The following is a 26963-nucleotide window of genomic DNA, read 5'->3' as shown; positions in this document are numbered from 1 at the left end:
ATCACTTTTCCATTCTATGTTCATCAACTCCCCATACACTTGGCCTCGCTGATCACCCTGGTCCTACATGCTGGCTGATACTGGCTACTCCTGACATTGAGCGAACAGTTTCAAGTGTTAGCATGCTTTTCATTTTCATTTGCAAGCTTCCAATTATTGTTCCAACTGAAGCAATCTGGCCTTTTCAGTCCCATGTATTACACAGGTTATGCCAGGCCCTATGCTAGATGGAGGGTTGGGAAGCAGGTCATGAAGAAAATTCAAGACACGGTCCCTGCCCCTCAAGTAATAGCCCAGTAGAGACCACCAATACACAAATACCTAGAAATGCCATAAGCACCATAACAGAGGTATGAACAAAGAGCTAAGGAAAGACACACACAAAAGCAACAAATTCTTTCTGGGAAAGTGACAGAACACAAAAGAGAAATGATATTTAAGACGGGCTTTTCAGGATACGCAGGGGTTTGCAAAGTAGACAGGGAATGGCAACCCACCTCAAGCCATAAGAAGAGTTTAAAGTCTGCCAGTACACAATCTTAATGGACAGTCCAGTATGTCAAGATGGCAGCACCTTTTCTCCCTGCGGGAGGAGGGCTCAGGCAGAAAAGACAGGGCTAAGTCATAAAAGGCCTCATGGCAAAGAGGACTGTGGAGGTAACTAAAGGCAATAGGGCTCTTCTATGAAGATGTGTGTCCAGATAAGATCTGTGTGAGGAACATAATTCCAAAGGAACTGTGGAGCCCTTCGTGAGTTTAGTAGGCTTTACTGAAAATTTGGGAACCTGCTAGGGAGGAGCCGCATCATTCCATGCACCATCCATTCTCATGGTATGGCTGTCTCATCTCTTTCCCCTCCCTGCCTGGGCTCCTCAGCCCTGGGAAATTCCAGATTCTTTTCCATCTATTATGCAGAGCAGCTTCTCCACTTCCCAAGCCTTGGTCCCAGACAACACTCAAGCCTATAAGGGGCTCACTTCTATGTTTAATTATCAAAGCACTTTTCTAAACAAAGGCAGTTATTTTGCTGAGATAAATTCCGGTCTTGACTGTTAAAGACAATATAAATTTCTTTATCTCATGACACATATGAGTCATCTATAGTATCAGCCACATTCTAAATATTTTGTACATAATGAAAATTACCTGTGAAGCATAATTACGCTTGAAAAATACAAGGCAGCATTCTCCAAATCATTTCAGTATTTCAACATCCAAGGTAAAATAACCACAGGACGCTTCATCAAACTTGTTTTAAAAAAGGTTTATTTGTTACAAAATGTTAAATACTAAAGCTAAAAACATATAAATTCAGGTCAGGCTATATTAAAATACACACATACCCTTCTTTGCAAAATTATTAAAGGTTGAATTAAACAGATGCTTTAAATAAAATAAAGTACTCTTTGAGGACATTTTTGTCAGATTAACTATAACAGTGTAGTGTAGTTTTTAAAATTGCAGTTGAAAAGTTTAGCTGTCTTGGAAGTCAAATTTATCCAATTGTTCAGACTTCTGTTACTACTCAATATGAAGCCACCATGCTGGCTTGGACGGGATTAATTTCATTCGTGTTATGGAGAGTTCTACATTACAAATCTAGTCTCCTATAATATGAACAGTGAGCAGTCAGAAATACACAAAGGGTTAAATAGGGTAAAGACTCTGGCCAAGAAAGGAAAGGAAAGTTCTACCACAGTGTCTTCTCTAATTAAAATGCCTGGGAAATATATGGAAGCAGAAACCAGCACAAAGCACATACCCATCTAGAAATAATCTTTCAGTTAAAAAACAACGCTCAAAACCAGCACTCATTTCTCTAAGATATAAGTATTTTACAATTTCTTGTTATATTGAGTTAAATGTACTGACGAGTCTATATGCAAATGGGTTTAAACACTAATTTGATTTCTCTTCTGACTAGCTCTGGAGAGCCGTGACATCTGGGTGTTGGTGTCACTTACACAGGTGGTAAAGAACTTTCATAACAAAACTACACGCTCCGCACCAACTGGGCACCAGCTTCCAAACCCAACTCCACTTCAGGTCAAACAACCTTAAGGAACTACCTATAGTCTAGTTAAACATTAAATAGTATTTTCAAAATACCTTTTTTTGCTTTGCAACTTACATTTTTCAATTTCCTAGATTAAAAGTTACTGAGTTTGAACTTTAAATGCCGTAATTTATATAGGTGAGAATATGCTCATGAAAAACAAAAGGCTATTATTGCATTTTAAAAGTCTTAAATGTGAATGAATTTCGAGAAATCTACTACAGTATCTATTTTTTACAATGCTAATCCTTGTCAAATGGGATTTGCCGGTGGTTGATTAACTCAAGTGATTAAAATACAAAAGACATAAAATCAATTTCAGTAATCTTCACTGATACACCCTTATTAAAATCTGCCCAATTAAAATGTTTCCTGGAATATATCTATAGGGAATTTTTAATGTTTCACTTTGGTTTCTTTTTTTTTTTTTTTTTTTTTTGAGATGGAGTTTCGCTCATCATCCAGGCTGGAGTGCAGTGGTACGATCTCGGCTCACTACAACATCCACCTCCCGGATTCAAGCGATTTTCCTGCCTCAGCTTCCTGAGTAGCTGGGATTACAGGTGTGTGCCACCACACCCGGCTAATTTTGTATTTTTAGTAGAGACAGGGTTTCACTGTGTTGGCCAGGCTGGTTTTGAACTCCTGACCTCAAGTTATCCACCTGCCTCAGACTCCCAAAATGCTGTTATTACAGGCCTCAGCCACCATGCCTGGCCTAATGTTTCACTTTGGCAGTGTTGGTATACACACAAGGGCTAACGGTATGGGGTCCCAACAATATACTATAAAACCATTTAGTCAAAATTTTGAAAAGTTGGAAAAACTGTGTGTATTCTAAAGTCACTGGAAATTAAAAGAAAAACATATTCCAGTACTGACTTACAGATTAAAATGATGCTGACAATAGACAGTAATCTGTTTTTCCATCTCTAGGTTTGAGTTTCTGATATAATTATTTCTCTATACATGTGATATGAAAGGAAGAAACTATCATTCTGTCCTCTATCCCAGTCCATTCTCCCTCTACATAACAAGCCTTTGACGTATATCTTTTCTTTGAACTTACTGTGTAATCTTAGAGGACAACATGCATGCTACTCTTTATCAAATAATCTTGTAGTCCTTGAGAAGAATTCAAAGAATTTAAGCCACTGACGTCCTAATCTTGGTAAATAACACTAAAAAAAATTCTTGAGCCAACTTCAGTAGCCAATTCTCTACAGAGCATCTTTCTCTGAGAGCATCTTTATATATGTGTATTAAAGTTAGGCTGGTTAGTCACTCTTACCAACCTCCTGGTCTTACAAAATGATCAAGAAAGTATTTGTTCATCTATGATAGAGCAAGAACTGTGACTGTTTTAAAGCTAAGACAACACAACACATTTCTCCCTTGCCAGCCGAGGTGGCAGTGGGGGCCTTGGGTGGTTCAGACCTCTCCAAAGGCGGGAATTTTTACTATGTTCTCTTCCCTCCGGTGAGCCTCCTTCTCTTCCCTTTATATCAGTGCCTCTTTTCTGCTCAAACAGAGAAAGCTGTTTGAGCAAGAAAACATAGGATATTTCCTGCCAGGAAATAGACATAATTTTGAGGGCTCAGCACAAAATGAAATCATGGGACCCTTCTTCAAACATCATTAAGAATTTCTGCTATAGCAGAGCCTTGAACCAAGCGCGGGGTCCTTCTAAGTGTGGGCCCTGTGCTGCTACACAAGTTACGTGCTAAGAAAGCCAGCCCTGCCTAGGTTCCCTGCCTACTCAGATTGCCAAAAGGAAACAAAGTGGCTCAGTTGGGTTGTCCAGGTGAAAAGCAGAAGTTTTTTTATGATGATTCAAACACTGTCACCAATTGGGAACCAAGTGGCATTTCACTTTCCAAGGGGCAGGTAAATTACTATTCCTAAAATCTCATGTTGGACTGATTGGTTTTCCCCCAGATTTCTCATCATACAAATAGTTATGCTGGGTCTTTAAATGCCCCTTATTTTAATAGAGCAATTAATCAGACATGATAAAATTTCTGTATTAATCCTATATAATTTTTTTTTTTTAATTTAAGCCCTTCTTAACTGAGAGGGGTCTAAATATCACTAAAGCAACAGGACATCTTTAAGGGAAAACATAGCTGCAAAACAGCTTTGCATTCTAGAGTGAAAGCCTTAGTTTTAGCCTATGGTATATTTTGTTCCCTTTTTAAGACCACAATGGTAGTTTTTTCCCAAAGAGAACTGATGAACATATTAAGCTATATGGTAATTTTTCTAACACCCACATTGGTTTCAGTCGGAAGAGTTTTACTGGAACCTGGAAGTATCCCATTCTTCATAATAATAAAAAAGAAATGCAGTATATAAAAGCTCCAGGTTACATTACTAAGCAACGACATTTCCGGGAGTGAATATACTTCCTGTATTCCGCAAGCTGCTTCAAGTACATATTCGACGGCCATCTGTGCTTTTCAACAAAACTGCGTTCCTCCACTGAAGTGTTAAGAAAAAGAATGTTAATTGAATGTTTTATTGTGGATCAATTAAGATATCAGCTATTGATTTCCTCTTTAATAGATGAGATTCAAGCTCTGTGATACACCTCCTACCATTCTCGCAAGCTTTCCCAAACAATTTACTACCATTTTGGTTAAATTAGTATCAGGATTTAAGTTATGATGTGACTTACAATTATATACATTTTGTCCACTACTTTGAGTAGTATTTGATTATTTTCCTTTTCTTTTTCTTTTTTTTTTTTGAGATGGAGTCTCCCTCTGTCACCCAGGCTGGAGTGCAATGGCATAATCTCAGCTCACTGCAACCTCTGCCTCCATGTTTCAAGCAATTATCTCACCTCAGCCTCCCGAGTAGCTGGGACTACAGGTGTGTGTCACCACACCCAGCTAATTTTTTGTATTTTTAGTAGAGATGGGGTTTCACCTTGTTAGCCAGGATGGTAGATCTCCTGACCTCGTGGTCCACCCGCCTCAGCCTCCCAAAGTGCTGGGATTACAGGCGTGAGCCACCATATGCCTGGCTTTTCTTTTTCAATAAAATGTTTGTTTTTCCTGGACATGACAGATTTTTTTTTTTTTCAATTTATAATACTTAGTTTTCTTTGTAGCTAACTTAGTCTTCCAAAATCCTTCAAGTCCTCTCAGTTGTGCTTCCCACCCAGCCAGTCATCAGATAAGCTGTTCTTTCCTGTTGCTGTTGCCCTGCCTGCTTTCTGGACCTGCTTCCTGCCTTGGGATTGGATCCCCCCATTCTTGAACTCCAGATGCTTCTCTTTGTTCATTCTCTAGTTTTGGTGAAGCACAACTGTCAGAGGCATTTGAACCACAGCAACTGCATCTTGAATAGGGGCTGGGGACAACGAGGCTGAAACCTACTGGGCTGCATTCCCAGACAGTTAGGCATTCTAGGTTACAGAATGAGATAAGAGATCGACACAAGATACAGATCATAAAGACCTTGCTGGAGATCAGGCGCGATGGCTCATGTCTGTAATCCCACCACTTTGGGAGGCCGAGGTGGGCGGATTATTTGAGGTCAGGAGTTCGAGACCAGCCTGGCCAACGTGGTAAAACCCCGTCTCTACCAAAAAAAAAAAAATTAGCTGGGTGTGGTGGCGCATGCCTATAATCCCAGCTACTGAGGAGGATGAGGCAGGAGAATTGCTTGATTCTCCATCTACTGTTTAACCTCATCTATTATAATTCAGATTAATAAGGTCTTGATTCAGGCTGCAGGATCATACAAACTAGCTGCTCAGCTCTAAGTTTCAACAGGAAGCAAAGGTAATATGAGGCTACTCCCTCAGTAAATATCAAAAACCAGAGAAAAGTTATTACAGATGAGCTCTGGCAGCCAGCAAAACAAAACAAAACAAACAATCCCATAACACAGAACACATAATATTGAGCTAAATTAAACTGTGAGAATAATGAATCCATAAATGCCAAGGGTAACATATTCCTGTGCACTGCTGTTTGTGTTCATGAGTCCAGTATATAGAAACCTAATATTTAATGATGTTTTAACTGGGTTCTGATGTATCTGTGCCTGTACTGACATGACATCTTTTCCAGTCTCACTTTTTGATTTCTAAACACGTCTAAAAATGAAAAATTCTCAGTCAACAGAAAACAAGTTGTAGAATTCCAATAATAATTTGAGAACTTTTGAAACTGAAGATGGGCAGTTCTATAAGGAAGCTGTAGAGTGACTGTGACAAGAACCTTTCCCAACTTCAAGTCACCGTGTGCAGCAGGCCAAGTGTAAAGCACTGGAGAGAAGTGACTGTGACCCTCTGGAGAGGGCATACTCCTTTAGGTGGGCCGCCAGTGCCAAGCCACATGTTGCCACTAGGAAGATGGGCCTGGGGTAGCCAGATCTTCCAATTTTTCAAAAGAAGTCATAAATATGGTATTTTTAAATACTAGCACTATATATTTTTAACTGTGGGGTCCAAATAAAACACATTGGCAGGCTACACCTAAACCATAGACAGCCAGTGAGTAACTACTGATTTAGACAATTAAATTCTCCCTTATCCAAAAGGTGCTTTTTTCTCTGCCCAAGAGGATAACACCTCATAGCAGGTCCCTGGACAGGAAGAGGCACTGCAGAATGAGAGTTCTCATGATTCCCTTTTAATTCCCATCAAAGGAACAGAAGGCAACATCGACACAGCCTGTCCTCCTTAGCCTGCCACCTCACATCGCACTGGAAGCGCTGCTTTGCACCATGCCAGATGTCCTAACATACTTTATAGGCAATTGAGGAATACCATATAATGAAAATTCATAACAAAAAGGATTTATAGAGCATCTTTCTCCCAAGGTTGTAATGGTACTCCATATATACCACATATCTATACAAGATAGTAAGTAGAAAATAATCTTATTCTTCTTTTACAAATAAGAGTGACCTAAGGTAGCATGATGAAAGTGGATCCAGGACCAAAGTGCAATTCATTTAACTTTTAGCTAGCTTCTTAAATAACTATAGAAGCAGCTACTTAAAGAATAACTGGACGGGGTGCGGCGGCTCACACCTGTAATCCCAGCACTTTGGGAGGCCGAGGTGGGCAGATCACAAGGTCAGGAGATCGAGACCATCCTGGCTAACATGGTGAAACCCCGTCTGTACGAAAAATACAAAAAAAAATTAGCTGTGCGTGGTGGCGGGCGCCTGTAGTCCCAGCTACTCGGGAGGCTGGGGCAGGAGAATGGCGTGAGCCAGGGAGGCGGAGCTTGCAGTGAGCCGAGATGGCACCAGTGCACTCCAGCCTGGACAACAGAGCAAGACTCTGTCTCAAAAAAAAAAAAAAAAAAAAAAAAAAAAAAAAGAATAACTGTAGAAGAATGTTCCTACTGACAGCAAGCATACACAAGCCTTATCTTTTTATGAACCGACTTTGTTTTTTCCTTGCACAAAGTATCTAGCTAATTAATACCTGTTGTTTTGTTTTGATGTGATTATGCTTCTCTACTGTACTAATAGTTGACTTATGTAAGGAGGCTCCCAATAGACATATAATGTTTGCTGACTGGCTGAATACATCTCCTAAAAACTGATTGTGTGTTCCTGGGTTTCCTTTAACTGTACAACAAGTAGCTGAATACAAACAAGAGATTTTTACTTTTTTTTTCTTTTAGAGACAGGGGTCTCGTTATGTTGCTCAGGCTGGACTCAAACTCCTGGGTTCAAGTGATCCTTCAGCCTCAGCCTCCCAAGTTGGCTGGGATTACACTGAGGTAGAATCACCATCTTGACCATATGATTTTTATATCTTTTACCAGCAAAGTCTTTTTTAGGATGTATAATTTTAGGTAGAACTCAAGATATGAAACAGATAAAGTGGAAGTACTCTGACTGAAGAAGGAAGGGAAGAGTGCAAGAGCTTACATTTTAGCGTTCTCTTTCCCTTTCCCTTACTCCCTCTCTCTCTTCTCCTCACCCACTCCCTACCTTCTGCCCCCCACCCTAGAAGTCACTTCAGTTATCTCCACGGAGATTTGTTTGTCCAGAGTGTGAAACTCCTCAAAAAGGTAATCTTTCACTTCCTTTTCTTTTTAGCTCAAATTTTCCTTGAGTCTATGCTAGAAAATAACCACTGCATCTCAACTGTCTATTCTGTCAACTATTATATTTTCATTTTTTTCTTTTTATGCAGTACTCAGGAGTTCACACTTTGGTTTTAATCTTTATAATTTACCTTAGAGAGCATATTACATGTACTCTCAGTAAGTTTCACAACATTCTTTTATATATGAAAAACCATTATTGCAAATATAATGGACTCCCATATAGATATACTCAGTAAATACAGATATCCAGTACAATAAAGCTATATATCATATAGTTAACAAGAGTTAAATTTTTAAATCTGTACTGTCTAAACTTTGCTACTAACTTAGGTAGTTACAACTAAGGTATCATTTTTCACAAACAAATGCCACCTGAGGACACATTTTGTCACCTTATCTATTTCAGGGAAAGAAAATGTGTTTAAAAATGGATGGGAGCTATAAAATAATCATTAGAAAACTTCTTGTGTAACACAGGTTAAGCCGCTTATGTAACACAGGTGACTATAAATTGTTTCCATAATTACCACACTGCATAATTTGTAAGAAATTTATTACATTGACTATTCTTATTTTGCTAAAAGCACTACTTCTACAACTTATGTCTCAAATCTAAGAACAAAGAACATAAAGTTTTCTTTTCAAAATAGAAATTGGCAATCTACCTGAAAGATCCTGAAATTCAGGCTTCTGACTGAAGATGAGGTAGTTAGTAGCAATGAAATGAAGTAGCCAGGTTGAAAGGCAATCAGAGTGGTGAAACTGCAAGAAAAATGAAAAGTGAAACAACATTGCACATAATGGCCACCAGTGTGATGATCAGATCAAGAGAACGGCCTGGGAGCAATCACGGAGAGCTCATATTCATGTTTCATGTGCCTTTACCTGATGCAGCTTTCAGTCTACTGTGACAGCAGACAGGATGAGGGAGCACTATTAACAGATAATGTTAAAAGTACATTCTTGGAAGAAGCCAAACCAACAGCGAACAACAATCTATGGCTGCCGGAGTGGCCAAACATCTTTAAGCAATGCATGGCTGCATCTGTTTGAGGTTCTTGACGATTTAATTTAAGCTTTTAATCTAAAGCCACGGACGTCACTAACTGCACCTGTATCTGTGTAGCAGATGATGGTGAGCAATGTTGAAACAAGTTCACCTGAGGAGCAAGTCAAAACATATTTTGAGGAGGAAATACCATCGGTCGAAGGCCTGGGTTTCAATGTGTAAATGTTTCTAAGAGAAAGCTGTGTCTAAATATTTGCTTCTAATGAGATGTACAGTAAACTGAGCAGGATTTCCAGCTCCATTCTCCTCATTCGGAGTTCCAACAGCTGCTAATGGAGGGAAAACTCCAAGCAAGCAGGCCACCGACATCATCACCTTGGTGTCCATGCACTGACACTCACTGATCCATCCAACCACCAACACAGATGACAGTAACTTGCTGGCAGGCGACTTGGGTACATGAGTATAGAACTCTTTTTTTATTATTATTGTGGTACAATATGTATTACACAAAATGTACCATTTTAACAATTCTTAAGTGTACAGTTAAGTGTCATTAATAAGTACATACACATGGTGGGGCAACCCAACACCACTATCCATTTCCAGACCTTTTCTATCACCCCAAAATGAAACTCTGTACCATTAAACAGTTTTCTCCCTATCCCTACCAGGTCCTAGCACCCACTGCTTTACTTTCTGTCTCTGTGAATTTCACTATTCTAGGTACCTCATATAAGGGAAATTGTAAAATATTTGTCCTTTTATGATTGGCTCATTTATGGTAATATTTTTCATCCATGTTGTAGCAGATATCAAAATTTCATTCCTTCTTAAGGCTGAATAATATCCCATTGTACATATATACCACATTTTGTTTATCTCTTCACCTGTCAATGGACGTTCAGGTTGCCTCTACCTTTTGGCTAAATATAGCTCTTCTAAGGAGATGCAAAAATATTAAGTAAGCAACAAGTAATGCTAAATTGAAGAGTGATTAGTAATCTCATACCTTAATGAAAAAAACTCAAGGATTTGCTTTTTTTTTTTTTTTAAAGCTGTATAGTGTGAGAGTACTTAAACACATATATTCACAGGTCCCTGTTATTTTCATTACATAAAATCAGAATTTTTGAACTGGAAATAACTTTATAGTTTATCTAATCCCACATAACATTTTAACAGTTTTTTCTCCCCTTATCTTTTAGCAGATGAATGTGTGCAGTCTCAAGGGAACAGAGTAAGACCCTTCAGCTTTTTAAAGCCACCACTACTATTAGATGATTAACCCAGAGCAGATAACAAAACACCAGGAAGTTAGGACATTGCCTTAAGGGCTGTGATTGAGAAGGAAAAGGGAGGTCACAGAAATAAACAGCTGGCCACAAAAGCATGCTTAAAAATGAAGAATTTTCTTTTTGAACAAGATTTAAGGTACTTTTAAGATATTATAATTGTGGACTCTTTTGCAAACAGTCCACACTCAATTTTTAAATTTGTTTTTATCCCTAATATTAAATACAGGTGATCGTAAGACTTGATTATGAGAGAAATGAAGTCCAAAATGGTTAAGGAGATAGTAGGAGAAGACCTAGAGGCTTTAGATACATTCTCTTCTACAAACAGAAGTGTTGATGAATGAATTCGTCTCAGCTTGGAGGCAAGTATTCAGCTGTCACAGATCTGGAATCTGCCCCATCATGTGGCTCCATTTTAGCAATGTGGATGGAAGATAAAAGTTGTCATGCTTTTGTAACTCTTTTGCAAAGAGTCCACAATTATAGTATCTTAAATCTTATTATATTATCCAAAAATATCTTAAATACAGTAGGATGGATGACACAACTGAAGAAGCTTTCTGCTTCCAGGAATGAAAGAATTGAGGAATGAGGAATTGGTAGCACATGTAGAGGTTTGGGAAGTAGATTTCAACACAGCAGTCCTAGCTAATGTACAGACCTGGCCCAGATTCATAATCTAGGGCCTCTGTAACAGGAATGGAATATGTCTCACTGTAAAAACTAGGTTTTAGAAGGATATGTGTTGATGTAAGAAAATGGGTTCAAACTGAAATAAGCAACAGAATTGTTAAAAAGGCATTAAAAAGCCATAAGCCAAAAGCAATAGAACGTAACAGCTACAAGGAGAATGTGGAGAAAACACCCATAAACTCAAAAGAAAGTACCCAGAAACTCTCAGAAATACAACTTGTAGCTTCAGGTAGTCAAATATTAATATATAGATTATAAATAAGAAAATGCATTAAAATTTTTAATACGAGAATAAATACAACTTCATAGGAATCACCAAAGTTTAAACAGATAGGGTTTAAACAGGAGTAGACATAAGGAATCTGCATCTCAACTCTTGAATTTTAAGAGTCCTCCTTGATGGAAACCTGAAGGTAAATCATGGTAGAGATCTGAGAGAGGTTAGGGGAAAACGGACAGAGAAGTGAGAGAATACCCACACTGCTCATCTATCTAAGAAAGTATGAAAGATGTTTCCTGACACACAGTACAGAACTGGCAGAGTGATCAGAAATTTTGATTATTTGGAGAGCTACTGGGAGTCTAATTCCGCTAAAAGACAATTTCACTCCTAAAAGTCATAGAAATGGCAAGAGAAAAGTTAACCAAATTCTGACCAACAGGGTGAACTGGCTGCTGAAGTGAAACCTCAAACTAGGAACTTCAAAGAAAACTTGGGAAGAAAACTTCTGTTATCTGGAATTCACAACTACCAAATTAGGAACCACTGGGAAAAGAATAAAGGAAAACTGGTAAATTTAGGCGTAATCTTAGAAAATAAAAAGTCTTCAGAAACCAAATTCAAAATGAGCTGGTATCTTAGATTGTTTTAAAGTCAAGGGGAAAAGATAAAGATAATCACAGAGTCAGAAACCACAGAATCAGGGAAAACAACTGAAGAATTTCTGACAGTGCAATCAAAAATGATTCTGATGAGGAACCAAATGTAGGGGGGCAGAGAGGAGAGGCACCTCAAGAAATCAATGGGACCACACGGGAAGTTCTCTTATACATAAACGATTTAAGAGGATACTAAAAGATAAGGAAAAAGAAACTTGTGTCCAATTTTTTAAAAAGTATGAACAACTTGTTAGAATAGTATGAAAATGATACATCAAAAATGAACTGAGATTGTGAAACTAGTAGAAAGAATTTAAAAACTTGTAAACTAAATTTGGAGGGGAGCTATTTATTTATCATGAGATGAATGTAAATATATTACAAAGAGAGATCAGTGTTACTCAATTTTTAAATTTGTTTTTAGCCCTAATATTAAATACAAGTGATCATAAGACTTGATTATGAGAGAAATGAAGTCCAAAATAGTTAAGGAGATAGTAGGAGAAGACCTAAATGCTTTAAATAAATTCCCTTCTATAAACAGAAGTGTTGATGAATGAATTCATCTCAGCTTGGAGGCAAGCATTCAGCTGTCACAGATCCGGAATTTGCCCCATCATGTGGCTCCATTTTAGCAATGTAGATGGAGACAAAAGCTGTCATGCTTTTGTAACCCTGGATGTCAAAGTTGATAGGTATAGATATGTTGGATGCCAGATAATATTTCAAGAATTACTGACACTCTGTAGTGACTGAACAAATATATTCCTGTGGAAAAAACCTAGAGGGCTCAGCTTACCACAAGTTGAGTACACAAGAGTATGCCATAACCACCACAAGTCCTGAAACTGTCTGGGGCAGTGGATGGAATGGCAGAATGGCCAACGGTAGGATGGCCCATCTGAATAAGCTTTCTGCTTCCAGGAATGAAAGAAAGTGCGAATGAGGATTTGGCAGGTTTTTGACTGTGAGCACATCTGGGGCTTTGGGAAGTAGATTTCAACACAGTAGCCCTAGTTTATTTACAGACCTGGCTCCAATTCATAATTTAGGGTCTCTGTAACTGCAGTTACTTAAAATTAACTTAATTATGTAACCCCCTGACCCCCGTTCTCTAAAATCAGTAATGACACAATTATTGAAAACAAAAGACTCTGAGCTTACAAGAGGCCCAGAAGCAGCATGTATATATACAGCAGTGATTGCTAATACAGTGAGACATGAAAACAAAAGGCATTCTGCAAGGATAAATGAGGCACACCAGTATCTCCTACATACAACTGAAACTTCAAAACATGTTCATTATATGATGAAAAAATGAAGAAGTAAATGAGTTTAACTTAACCATCGCTATCAGTATATATGGGCCAATTCTGTCATTTTCCTTTTAGGAACCTGAAGATGTGATTGTTTGGGGAAATTAAATGTAAATTCTATTTCCTACAATGCCTATGTGACACAGTATAGCACCACATTCAAATGACTTTGCTACGGGCCACTATTTAGTTAAAAAAATTCCATGTCTGGACATTTTGCCTCCTTATAAAGGGACTGCGCACAAACCCTAATGCTTCAAAATTATCTAGCCAGATAAACTGTTGTGAAGGCACTTTAGCCTCATTCGCCAAACTTCCAAACTAAGACTAGTATTAATGTATGATTAAAAAGGAGAAATTTTAAAATAGTATAATTTAAAAACTATTTTATAAAAAATTAGGCTGTCAGATACACAGAGTCAATTACCTTGGCCTTTTTGAGCAGGTCAACTATATCAAGGTTCATGGATGCCAGTTCCCTGCTTGGCATGCTCTGCAGCTGGGTAATGATGAACAGCTCACAGATGTGCTGCAGTCTGGACACTTGGTACATCTCGGCACAGATCAGGAGACACATGGCCTGGAATATGCCAGCTGATGAGAAAAGGGACATGAGAGAAAGTGGATGATAAAACCGTTTCTTTAATGACCTAAACATACACACACACACCCCCAAAAAAACAACAATTAAAAAAACATGCTGGCCGTATCATCCGCCATAGAATAGAATACTTAGAAAAAGCCTCAAGGGAGCCAGCATTCTGCACGTTTACTCCATTTTATCTTTTTTTCTTTTTTTTTTTTGTAGAGACAAGTCTCACTATGTTGCCCAGGTTGGTCTTGAACTCCTGAGCTCAAATGATCCTCCCACCTTGGCCTCCCAAAGTGCTGGGATTACATATGTGAGCCATCACACCCAGCCTATTATTCCATTTTAAAAAGAAGGCCAGGCTCAGTGGTTCACGCCTGTAATCCCAGCACTTTGGGAGGCCGAGGTGGGCAGATCATGAGGTCGAGATCAAGACCATTCTGGCCGACATGGTGAAACCCTGTCTCTACTAAAAATACAAAAAAATTAGCCAGGTGTGGTGGCGGGTTCCTGTAGTCCCAGCTACTAGGGAGGCTGAGGCAGGAGAATCACTAGAACCTGGGAGGCGAAGGTCGCAGTGAGCAGACATTGTGCCACTGCACTGCAGCCTGGGTGACAGAGCGATACTCCATCTCAAGAAAATAAAAATAAAAATAAAAATAAAATAAAATAATAAAAAGAATCCATTTTTAAGCCATCATACTCAGAAGGGAACCTATTCTTCTTCTTTTTTGTTTTTTAATTCTTCAGAAAAGGTGACTCTATAATTGCCCTTAAAAATTAATTCCAGGACTAGATCTTTGCCATTTTTTTTTCTTGACTTTAGTCTTCAGGGTGGTTGGTTGGTTTGTTGTTTTGCTTTTATTGTGACAAAATAAACATAACATGAAATTTACCATTTTAGCCTTTTTTTTTTTTTTTTTTGAGACAGAGTCTTGCTCTGTTGCCCAGGCTGGAGTGCAGTGGCGCGATCTTGGCTCACTGCAAGCTCCGCCTCCCAGGTTCACACCACTCTCCTGCCTCAGCCTCCCGGGTAGCTGGGACTACAGGCGCCCGCCACCATGCCCAGCTAATTTTTTTGTATTCTTAGTAAAGACAGGGTTTCACCGTGTTAGCCAGGATGGTCTCGATCTCCTGACCTTGTGATCCACCCGCCTCGGCCTCCCAAAGTGCTAGGATTGCAGGCATGAGCCACCACACCCGGCCCATTTTAACCATTTTTAAGTATATGATTCATTGGCATGAAGCATATTCACACTGCTGTGCAGTCATCACCACCACTATCTCCAGAACATGTTTCTTCTTCCCAAACTGAAACTCTGTACCCATTAAACACTAACTCCCTGTTTTCCCCTTTTCCCAGCCCCTGGCAACCACCCAATTCAATACTTCCCTAGAAATCTGGTTTTTCATGTAATTCTCGTTCTTATCCCACCTTACATTCTTACATTTCTTACATTCTTTTGTAGCTATGGAACCAGGAACACTGTGTATGGTGAATATTTAACATAATAACATTACCTGTCTTCTGTGATCTTCCCAATGCATAGATTCCAGTATCTGGCTTAACTTTTCGATTATTCATTGTGACTCATTTTTCCCTAACACATTTTTGCCAATTTAAAACAAATCCTATCATTATTACTGCTTTCCTCTGTATTTTTTTCTAATTAGCAAAAGGTAAAACTTAATATTAGCAGTTTCAATTACTTGAGTGAGAGGATGACTGAAAATCAGATATTCCTATTATTTCAAATCTGGTCAATTTTAAAATTTAATATACAAATTTGCCAACAATGAAATAATAAACAATAAGTTTTATTTCCAAAAAGAACCAATGCTTTCACTTTTATTAGGCAAAAATAATAAGTCAGTCTTTTTTTGAGACGGAGTCTCACTGTGTCACCCAGGCTGGAGTGTGGTGGCACCATCTTGGCTCACTGCAACCACCGCCTCGCAGGTTCAGGCAATTCTCCTGCCTCTGCCTCCCGCGTAGCTGGGATTACAGGCGCATGTCGCGACACCCAGCTAATTTTTGTATTTTTAGTAGAGACGGGGTTTCACCATGTTAGTCAGGCTGTTCTTGAACTCCTGACTTCAGGTGATCCGCTCGTCTCAGCCTTCCAAAGTGCTGGGATTACAGGCATGAGCCACCGCACCTGGCGATAAGTCAGTCTTTAACACTGACAGAAACAACTGCAACTGGCTCCAAAATACTCTACAGCAAGCTGCAAGACCAGAATTAATTTAATCAAAACAAATAAATTTGCTTCTTTTTGAACTAAAATCTTTCACTAGAGGGCTCATGACTTGTTTAAAACTTATTTCAATACCTAATGTAAGAAACCTTTCCATTCTAAAAATTAAAGCAGTGAATCTGAAGAGAGGTCTGGCCTAAATGTGTGTGTGCTTTTTATTTTTATTAGGGTGCTTGACCAGATTTTCTAATCAAGGTCTCAGGCTCCAGAACTGAGCTCCACGGGGCCGAACCTAGTTGTGCTTGTGATGGGAGCCCCCTGGTGGCCAAAGGCTGAAGACTACTCACAGAGGGCTTCCCTGCCAGCATCCCAAGCAAGGCTCCAGGCCTGTAGAAAAAATTTTGCTATTTCTTCAAGCGCCTCCAGCTAGAAGAACCCTGCTGGATCTGTTCCAACCTAGAGCTGCCACAGATGTTTGGTTCCTGGTCAAAGACAGTCCTTGGTCAGTGAATTTGGAAATGAATCCTATAGTCCACTGGGCATTCTAAACATCTCAAGAAAAGTTTTCAGAGAAGTCAGTCTGAGGAGTTTCTGACTTTAGCAGAAGTCAGAAGGAGGCCTTTACAAATCCCACATCCTCTGGGCCAGAAAGAAGACTAAAACAGTCTCAGAATATTGAAAGTCCTTAAAAGTGACCCAATCAGAAGTCACAGCCATCAAAGCAGTTGCACAACCCTCCTCTTCTTGTGGACGAGACAGTGCTTCAAGTAACAACCTGCCCCAATCTCTAGAATTACAGTAGCCATGGGTACCACAAGACACCTTCATTTCCGGGTGCCTACAGTGATCCCCATGCTGTAGGTGCTGGCTGGGACATGTGAACTTGGGCCGGCACTGGAGATCCATAAAAGGCACCCAATCACTGAACCTCCACTTGAACTGAATGAAAATTCGTTGTTGTTCCAGCACCACCTCTAACTGCTTAGTACATTCCATGATGTCAACTAATAAATCTTAAATGAAAATAGATTTCACAGAATGCAATTTAACAAAATGAGTGGCAAGGAAAGAAAGAATTATAAGATACTACCAACATTTGTATTGCTAACCTGGGCAGCAGGAGTCTGTGTACAGGTATTCTAAAAATGACAAGAAAGTCTCTTTGGAAACACCATAAACGGGAATCAGGACACTCTTTGCTTCCATGTAATTACCATTAAACATGGCTGCCATCACTTCACAACGGGCCACCAGGATGGCCCTGTGGGCTGGCACTGTCGTACCTGAAAGGTTCAAAAGGGAAACAAGAAATAAGTGAGATAAGCCCGCAGGGTTATTCCAGCAATTTTCCTTCTAATTAGACTACTACATTAGGGACAGCTAGGCTGATATGCAGAATCTAAATTTGGGAGTGATAAGTACCATTAATCCAGAAACTTCTTAATTTTAAAGGGAGCAATAAAGAAAGTTCAGATGTTGACCTTGAAACCAACAATTTGCAAGTCAGACAACTATTTGTCACTTGGTTTGTATTTCCAGAAATAGAAACACTGAAATGAAATATTTTGCTTCATATTTTTATAATGAAACATCAATCCTTTCTAATTGGCTTGAAATATTAATAATACCACCCGTGCCCATGTGCTTCCCAAGAAAACAACCCTACTACCCTTCTGGGCCTGACTCACAGAACCATCTTGGCCACGCTTCCCCTTATCTGAAACGGGAAACTGTAAGAAGTAAACCATAAGCAGTCCACACACCACAGTAGGAACAGCAAGAGGATCTCTCGTGGAGCCAATGACAGCATTTCAGACTTAATGAAAATCTGGAAGAGGGTGACCTTAATCCCTGCAGTCTCCCGAGCACACTACTTCCCCAGGCAACCATTCTGTCTCACACGAACAATGCCTGCTGCTGGGAGAGCCAGCGCTACATTGAATTTTGAGGGCCCTCTCAGCCCATACTGCTCACTGAACACACTGAACTGAACTGACTCTTTAGGAAAAGCTTGCTAGGCTTTCTAGCTACTGCTGCACCACACAAAGGCAGCGCTGGATAGGGCCACAGGTGGCCAGGGCTCTCCACTTACACCACCTTAGGAAACCATGAATACACACTGCCAGTCTTCAGTTCAGCCTGGATCACTTCAACAGATTATTACTGAGCATCAGCATGTGCCAATCACTGCATTTGGAATTGAAGATACAAAGAGGAGGAAGACAAAGCTACCTCTGCTTTGGAGCAGTTTTTACTTTCGTGGAAGACACCACAGCCAGTGTGGGTGACAAAGCTGTCGCATTCCAGAAAGTAACTCTCCAACCAAACCAAACGACTCAGCCCTGCCCAAGAGTTTACCTACATATCTCTAAAATCTAGTACTTATCAGGGTTATATAGTCTTCTCTAAAGCATTTACAATTATTGGGTTCTTCATCCCTTTTAAATCCAAGCAAACCATTTCCTGACTCAGGAAAGAAGAAAAAGAGTTACATCTAAGCCCAGTGGCTTTTTCCAAAGCCAATAATCACTCAGGATCTACAAGCAACACCTGGCACTGCCAGCTTTGCGTCTACTGCTTGGCACTGCGATTTGCACAGCTACAACTACCCGAGGAGCAGGGAAGTAACTTGTGAAGCCCTCCCACCCAGTCAACACTCACCTCCCGGCAGGCACACCCCTCCTTGCCTCACTGTGACAGTGTCCCTCCACCAGGAAGGACCAGTTTCCATAATTAAAATAGCATGCTGGCTATATCTGTGTGCAGCAATTAATAAAGAAGACAAACAGGTAATGCCATTTGACTTGTAATTGTAAGGTTTTAAAATGTTAAAGATAAATAGGGCACTATTTTTTTAATAATTAGAAGCATGACTTCAATAAACTGGATGATCTATAACTTGGGGTAAGCACAGGGATTTAAGATCTACCAAAAAATACCAAGTAGATAGTTGATGGGGGTAGAATTTGATAAGTAACCTTGAAATTTTAACAGAAATTTTCTGTTGATAATGGGGTTATAACAGAGTTGCAAAACCCAGCAACAAAACACTCAGTACAGTTAGCTCTCCGAATCCATGGGTTCCACATCCACAGACTGAACCAACCGAGAGTGGAAAATATTCAGAAAAAAACCCTGCAACTGTATTGAACATACCCAAAATTTAAAAAAAATTGTCATTATTCCTTAAACAATACAGTATAACAACTATTTATATAACATTTACATTGTGTTAGATATTATAAGTAATCTAGAGACGATTTTAGGTATGCAAGAGGATATGCATAGGTTACATGTAAATACTAAGCCATTTAATATCATGAACTTGAGCATAGCAGATCTGGGTGTCTGCAGGAGGTCCTTGCAACCAATCCCCCATGGACATTAAGGAACGACTGTACCTTTTCTTTTTTCTTTGTTTTTTTTTTGAGACAGAGTCTTGCTTTGTTGTCCAGGCTAGAGTACACTAGCACAATCTCTCACCACAACCTCCACCTCCCTGGTCAAATGATTCTCATGCCTCAGCCTCCCGAGTAGCTGAGATTACAGGCCTGCGTTACTATGCCTGGCTAAATTTTTTTGTATTTTCACTAGAGACAGGGTTTTGCTGTGGTGGCCAGGCTGGTCTTGAACTCCTGGCTTCAAGTGATGCGCCCACTTCAGCCTCTCAAAGTGCTGGCATTACCTGCGTGAGCCCCTGCACCTGGCCGACAACTGTACCTTAAAGCATTTTTAAGCCTATTTCAATATTGGAATTTAGTTTGGAAAACGATTACACTTCCTGTTAAGAAAACATCAACTTCAGTTTTTCACCTTTAAACTACTGTTTTGATGTTATAAATTGTTCTGTTGTGAAACTGTAATACAATACCTTAGTATGGTTAGATCTTTCAACACTGTATATAAAAATATGCTGAAGGAACATAATGCGGTTTACGTACTAACTGGCAATAGGATACAGGTACAGAAATTACTTAAGGAAATGGAAGACAGCATTTTCTAGTTAAAAGATAATCATGTTCCTTTAACCTGTCAAGGCCAAACTATCTTCTCTTTGTAGTATTCATTTGATGTTACAATTTTAAGAATTTTTTCTAAGGAAAAGAACTACAAGAGTGAAATAAAAATGAAAAGCTCAAGTTTTCTAGTCACTTTACAGAGATTATAAAAAATCTTTGTTTCCACTGTTTACTAAAATAAAATACTACATTTGTCACACTTTCTTCATACTACTTTCCAGGTTTCAAAAGTGAAATTTTTAGAACTGTTTTTGGTTTCATTGCTAAAAAAGGATACCTATCTAGCTCAAGGGAGATTCAGAATATATACTAGCTGAGTAAATGGGGAAGGAATGTAATTTTCTAAAAAACTCTTCATGTGACACAGACTCATGTCAAAAGGACATCCGTACCTCTCTAAATATTTACCAATACTGACTTTAGAACTGCTATAGTAACTGTTTTTTTTTTTTTTTTTTCACACGCCAAAACAATAAGTTGGGAGTGGTAAAGAAAATATATATATTTGATGATCACCTATTAGAGGGATGGTATCCCATTTTCTATCGTAGGCTAATTTCAGCCAGTTTTTGGTGAAGGCCTGGGAAACTTTAAAAGAAAGACTGGCTGCGGAACGTGGGTTCAGCAGGAAAAAGTACAGCGATCCACCAGTACTAAACTAGCTGCCATTGCAGGTGAAGGGGAGTGGAGTCTGCAGGTGAAGCCTCTGCTTGTCCTTTGTATGCACTATCTCAACCCCCATGACCACGCCACAAGGTAGAAATTAGTATCCCTATTTTATAGGCAAAAAAAAAAAAAAGGCAGAAATGTAAAGTAACATAGTCAAACCTACATAGTAAGTATGCATCCAAGCAAAGATCTTAACCAGGTCTTTCTGACCCGTGGCACTACCACCACCTCAAGGTCCCTCAGTATATCAGTTCTGGTGTAAATTGTTCCATAGATTCCATTCTTACTTAGTTTTCCTTAAACCTCTCATGAGATTAATATTCATGCTCAAAACTGGAGTAAAGAAGCCAAAAACTTAATACGTGTGACTTCAGATTATTATTGTGTGAAATAATTACAAAATATAATTATACAATAAATTACATTTTAAAAAAATTTTACTTTTTGAGACAGAGTCTCACTGTCTTCTGGCTAGAGTACAGTGGTGTGACCTTAGCTCACAGCTTCCTCTGCTTCCCGGGTTCAAGCGATTCTTGTGTCTCAGCCTTCCGGGTAGCTGGGATTATAGGCATGTGCTGCCTTGCCCGGCTGATTTTTGTATTTTTAGTAGAGATGGGGTTTCACCACGTTGGCCAGGCTGGTCTTGAACTCCCGACCTCAGGTGATCTGCCCACCTTGGCCTCCAAAAGTGCTGGGATTACAGCCATGAGTCACCATGCCCAGCCAAAACATTACATTTAAATGGATACTCATCTAATTTTTAAATTATTATTCCAATTACTTCACATAAATTTGTATTGATATCAAAGTTACATTCCAGTGTGAATTATTTCACAACTATGAATCTTTTGAAGTGTGTATTTTGCATCATAAATATTTTAAGTAAAGTGTATAGCAAAAAAAAATTGTAAATTTATCTGAAGACTGCACTGTAACTTAAAGTTTATAATTAAGATTTGAGACTGGTTACCCAATCCTTACTTTCAGGGTCTGTCTTAAGTTCGACATAAATAAATTTAAAACATAAAAATATTTTCCTTTCCAATTTTTTTTTTGGTTTGGTGTAAAACATTTGAATTACACATCACTGATAAAGTTAGAAGTACTTTCACACTTCCAATTGCTATTCCTATTTATAGCCCCCAAAATTAGACATTCATTTTTCAGAGTGACATTAAAATTTAGCTGTCTGTTAATAATTTAACTACAATTCAAAACCATAGAGCCCAAAGGCTGTCACACTGAGAGGCATTAACATGATCTAAAAAGCAAACCTTCATGCCTGGCATAGGTTGAGTATCCCTTATGTGAAATGCTTGGGACCAGAGATGTTTCAATGCTTCCATTTTATTTTAGATTTTGGAAAATTTGATAAATAAATATATATATGTATATATATATATATGTGTGTGTATATATATAAAGAATGTTTAATAGTACATATATATATACACACATTCTTAATAGTTTAGCATTTCTAATCTCCTTAATAGTTTAGCATCTCTAATCCAAAAATCCAAAATCCAAAATGCTCCAATGAGCATTTTCTTTGAACATACATCAGCACTCAAAAAATCTTGGATTTTAGGATATTTTGGATTTTAGGGTTTTAGATTAAGGGTACTCAACCTTTATAAATTTTCAGATAATGACAAGAATGTAAAATAGGATACATGAGAGAATGCAATTTGACTTTAAATAAAGCAGCAGTTATGACTGTGCCATTCTGAAATCAATCTAATTTTTCTAGGTGCACTAACCAGGTGTTTTAAGCACTCTCATGCTCGTCTTTGAGTTAAGGTGCAAATCTCTGCTCCACCATCATGTGGCAAGTAGGGTTGTGAATACCAATACCAAAATACAACACTGTTTCAAGACTTGAGATTTACATATATAATCTCTAGTAGAGTTGCTGCCAGAGTCAATGCTATCATATATATGTAATACAAATGTCTCAATACTAAAAGATCCAATGGATCAGAGGAGATTTGGATTTTGATTTGCACAGTCTGAACTTCTTGATTCTAGAGTAGAATATTAAAAACACACAGTTGTATCAAATTTGCAAGAAAAATTAAGATGTAAGCATACTTCATGCTGACAAGGATTTGTTTGTATGAAAACAAGTGCTTTCATACACTGCCAATGGGAATGTAAATTAGTACATAATTTACATTAGAATGTAAATTAGTATTCTGGACATATACAATTTCATAGCATTTATGATGTCTTACAGATGTTCCTATTCTTTGACAAGGAATCTATTCTAACGACATAATCCCAATTTCAGAGTGAGATATTTACATTAAATCTTCAATGCAGCTCTTATTTCTAATAGTGAAAATAAAGGAGATACCTAAATTTACACCTATAGTTAAAATAGTTAAAATTTACACCTATATTAAACATGTTAACAAGCAATTTTAATCCAGCGTAAAATGCTTAAGACATAAGTTCAAAAATAAAAGACACACAATTGGGTAGACAGTAGTATCTATTTTCCCAGCCGTTTTTTTCTAAGCAGAGGAAAACTGACTTGAGGGAATTTTGCCAGAATCAAACTGGGATTGTTACTGAGGCATAGGATTATGGGTGATTTTTATTTTTTACTTTTTGCACCTTTATATATTATCTGACTGTTCTACAATAAGCACTTATAACATTTTTCTAATCACCATGCCCATTTCAGTTTCTAAACATGACCACTGTTCACAATATGGAATATATCTTTCCCGACCTTTTTAATTCACTTATGAACAAAACAGACATTGTCTGTAAGTATGATCATTCTCTGCACACTTGGTTAAAACAATCATATAAGACTTTCATAATCAGAAAAAAATTAAAGTTTCTTCATGAAATTCAACTATCTGCTGTTCAAGGAAATGAAGGAGATTGGTGATTTGCTGAGTCATCTGCTTCTTTCCTCACTCAGAACGCCTCTGATTTTTCTACTTCTCCCTATACATTTTGGAAGAATTCCAAAGGTACATTAGAGAAATGGCCCTAGTAAGCTGAGCCTGCTGCCACAGTGACCACAGGGAGGAGAATTCAAACACACTCCATTCCATTCAATGGGCTGGTGGTCACATATTGCAACTATGAAAGGAGCAGGAATTCACTCAACTTCTAACTCAAAATTTCTTCTTAGTTTTCTCACTGCTACCCTGCAAGTAGTGCAAGGAGAATCAAAGAAGGATGGTTATTAGTTACACAACTAAAAATAACCTTTTAGAATCTGTATGGTTCATCACCCTCTTCACTTCACAAACGAAACTTGAAGACAAGAAATATCAGGTGACTTGCCCATAGACACACTGGTCAGGACGCCAAGCCAAGGCTGGAATTGGGGCCCATCCTGAGGAAACGACACTGCTGCTGCTGTCTACAGCTCCCCTCCCCACCCCAGTTCTCAGGAGCTGGTGTGCCTCGCCTACAGCTGACTTTAGAGAAGCTGCTGCCAGATCCTGCCTCCACCATTCCTGCTGTTCCCTGCTTCCAACTCCTAAGAAGACTTGGTTTCAGAGTTAGGGAAGCAATAAAGAGCACCACAGCAATCGCTGCACATCATCATCCAGCCAGCCCTCCTGACCCCAGCCCCTGCATAAACGGTGAAAGGGGAGCAGGTGCCTGCAGTAGGTAGAATCATGGAAGAAAAGCACAAGATTAGGAGGAGCAAGGGTTCACCACATCACTGCTTATCTCTCGTTTTTGATATGACATATATTTTCACGTGTTCCATATTCCTTTCGAAAATCTTTTCATTGAGTTACGCTGACATCATGTTTGATGCCAATGCCTTCTATGCAAATTACAAGCACATTTGGTAACTATTTTATAACACAGCAAAAGAGAAAAGGTGGGGATGGGAGACAATCCCTAATTCATTAATGTATGATGGGGACAGGCATTCATATTCAATTTACTTGAAAAAGATTGCTCTCAAACTGTGCTGCAAAATGAACATCCCTGGCAAAGAGATGGACCCTCTTTCCTTGTACAAGTTTATTACAATGCAAAGTCTTCTTCAAGCGCATTTATGCTTCGGTGGTGGATTCCCAAGTTCAGGACCATTAATCTTACTATCAATAGCCATTTATTAAAGGCGAGTCACAGTTCTAGGGACTGGAGGAGACACAGCAACATAATAACATAGATCCTTTATTAGTGGAAATTTTAAGTTTCCTCCTGTGACCAGGAATTATGGCTTCCTTCTCATAGTTAAACTTCTAAAGCACACACACAAAGACAGAGATTAGTCATTTAGAGAATAACCCAAAATTCCAGAGTCTTAGGGGATGACTGAGGGGTTTGGGAACATCCGAAACTCCAATCAAGAGGACGTACGTTAAAAAAAAATATATATAGCAAAGGACTAACACATACTCAGGACTTAGGAAGTAAATACCTAATCGAGTATGCTGTACTTAATTTGTATCAAATATTGTGCAAATGCTAAGAGATTGGTCAGCCCTGGCCATAGAACCAGTAGCTAGAACATCCAGGAAGATCAGAGATGCTTGGTCTGATTAATACAAACACTATGTTATAGGAGAGAAGACATCTACCAGAACTCACCAAGCCCTGGATCAAACACCACTAGACACTACTCTCATATGTTCACCATATAACCTTCAGATTACTAATTCTTTTTCCGGTTATGAAAAGCAGTGCCCTAGGTTGTTATAATGGTCACCGGAATGGTTTGCCCCCACCTTATCTCCATCTTGCGGAGTCTGTTCCCAGTCAACCCTAAATCATGGGTGACCCCAGTGCCCCCCAGGAAGTCATCTGGAAGACAATATTCAGCCATCTCCAGCAGCATCATTCTCCTTCTTTCAGAATGCAGAAACTGATTCAATCTCCATAAACTAGACTTTTTTAAAAAGCTAATTTTAGAAAGATGGAAATACTTTTTAATTTACTAATCATATCTCTTCTTAACAATCGATGTAGTCTTTTCTGTTGAAATGAGAAGCTTCTTAGATGATTTGTACAAAATTATCTATTCCTGTGTTTCTCTGGTATGGATAGAGCATACCAAATACTTTTAGTAAATGTCTTCATCAATAGAGAGTTTATTCTTCTAGAAGCTAGTGACAGAATTCTGTAATCACCAGGAGCTTTATCCCTGACTAGGAGTGCCCTACCTATAATGAGTAATTTATGAAAGCTGTCTCTAGATAGACAGTTTGGATCTTTATTTAGGCAACAAATAAATGAAGGTGTGATCACATGAGGGGCTTAGAGCCAGTTTTAGGTCTAAAATGACGAAAGCATGATATAAAGTCTGTGTCCTCTTGTTAGCTTTCTTCCCAGTTGTTTTTCTGTATCTCAAGGTCACTCTCGCTGCCCTACTTTCAGGGTCCCAGGCTCACACTGCACACGGGGCTGGCCGTGGCTTGTCGGAAGGTACATTGGAAAGTTTCCATTTCCCTGTCGTGGCAGATGACCAAAGTTAAAAGTAATGTGCATCTTTCTGAGGAAATATTTTTAAAAGTAAATGACTATTGTTAGCTGCTACACAATTCTACCATTAAATAAGATTATATCTCCCTTTTAGTAATTGCCCACCTAAAGTTCTACTTAGTTTCATTGGAAAACAGTAGTGCATTCCAGCCTTGGACTCATTAACTCCAACTAATAAAAATAAAAAATTGGTATAGAAATTATTAAAAGAATACTCAACATTCTGGCAGTGACCACTGCTAAGAATGCAGGTGTTGAAGGATCTTTGGTAGCTGAGGCAATTGTGCAGCGTTCCTCAGAAGTTGGTTATGGAGCTATGGTTGGGGATTTTGTGAATATGGTGGAATTCAGTCTTTCTTGCATAACTGAAGGTATCTAACAATTCATTCTAACTTTAAACAAATTTGTATTACATACAGGTTGTCACATAATTGGGTATTCCTCTACTTTGTACACAATTATTCTTACTCTCCACAGAAAAGCTGCTTCTTAACTTCTCATCTGTTGTTAGCAAGCACTAAAATCCTGATTTTAACAGCATAGTAGTAAAAATGTCTCAGTGATTTAAGCTGAAAGCAGTACATTGGTATGCGGCTCTTTCACCCAGTATCAGGAATGTAAAATGTGTTTTTATCCAAAAGTACAAAATAATTATTTGCAGGCATGGACAATGACAGCAGTA

The 26963-nt window shown here is 38.7% G+C and overlaps 1 protein-coding gene across 2 annotated transcripts in view; it reads right to left on the bottom strand.

The window, feature by feature from the left end:
- Positions 1 to 1249: 1249 nt before the first annotated feature.
- RHOBTB3 (Rho related BTB domain containing 3) overlaps positions 1250 to 26963 on the bottom strand; it is a 65243-nt gene continuing 39529 nt past the window's right edge. For both annotated transcript variants that reach the window (XM_005557403.4, XM_005557404.4), the window contains exons 9-12: positions 17234 to 17407; positions 13765 to 13931; positions 8808 to 8904; positions 1250 to 4537 (exon numbers count right to left, since the gene is read on the bottom strand). In XM_005557403.4, the coding sequence (XP_005557460.1) occupies positions 4422 to 4537; positions 8808 to 8904; positions 13765 to 13931; positions 17234 to 17407 (554 nt within the window). In that variant the 3' untranslated portion in view covers positions 1250 to 4421. The remainder of the gene's footprint in view (positions 4538 to 8807; positions 8905 to 13764; positions 13932 to 17233; positions 17408 to 26963) is intronic.

This window comes from Macaca fascicularis, chromosome 6 (genome assembly GCF_037993035.2).
Source record: "Macaca fascicularis isolate 582-1 chromosome 6, T2T-MFA8v1.1".
In the NCBI taxonomy this organism is placed as follows: Eukaryota; Metazoa; Chordata; class Mammalia; order Primates; family Cercopithecidae; genus Macaca; species Macaca fascicularis.
The sequence above is the reverse complement of the archived record's forward strand: the minus strand, read 5'-3'. Positions and strand labels throughout refer to the sequence as shown.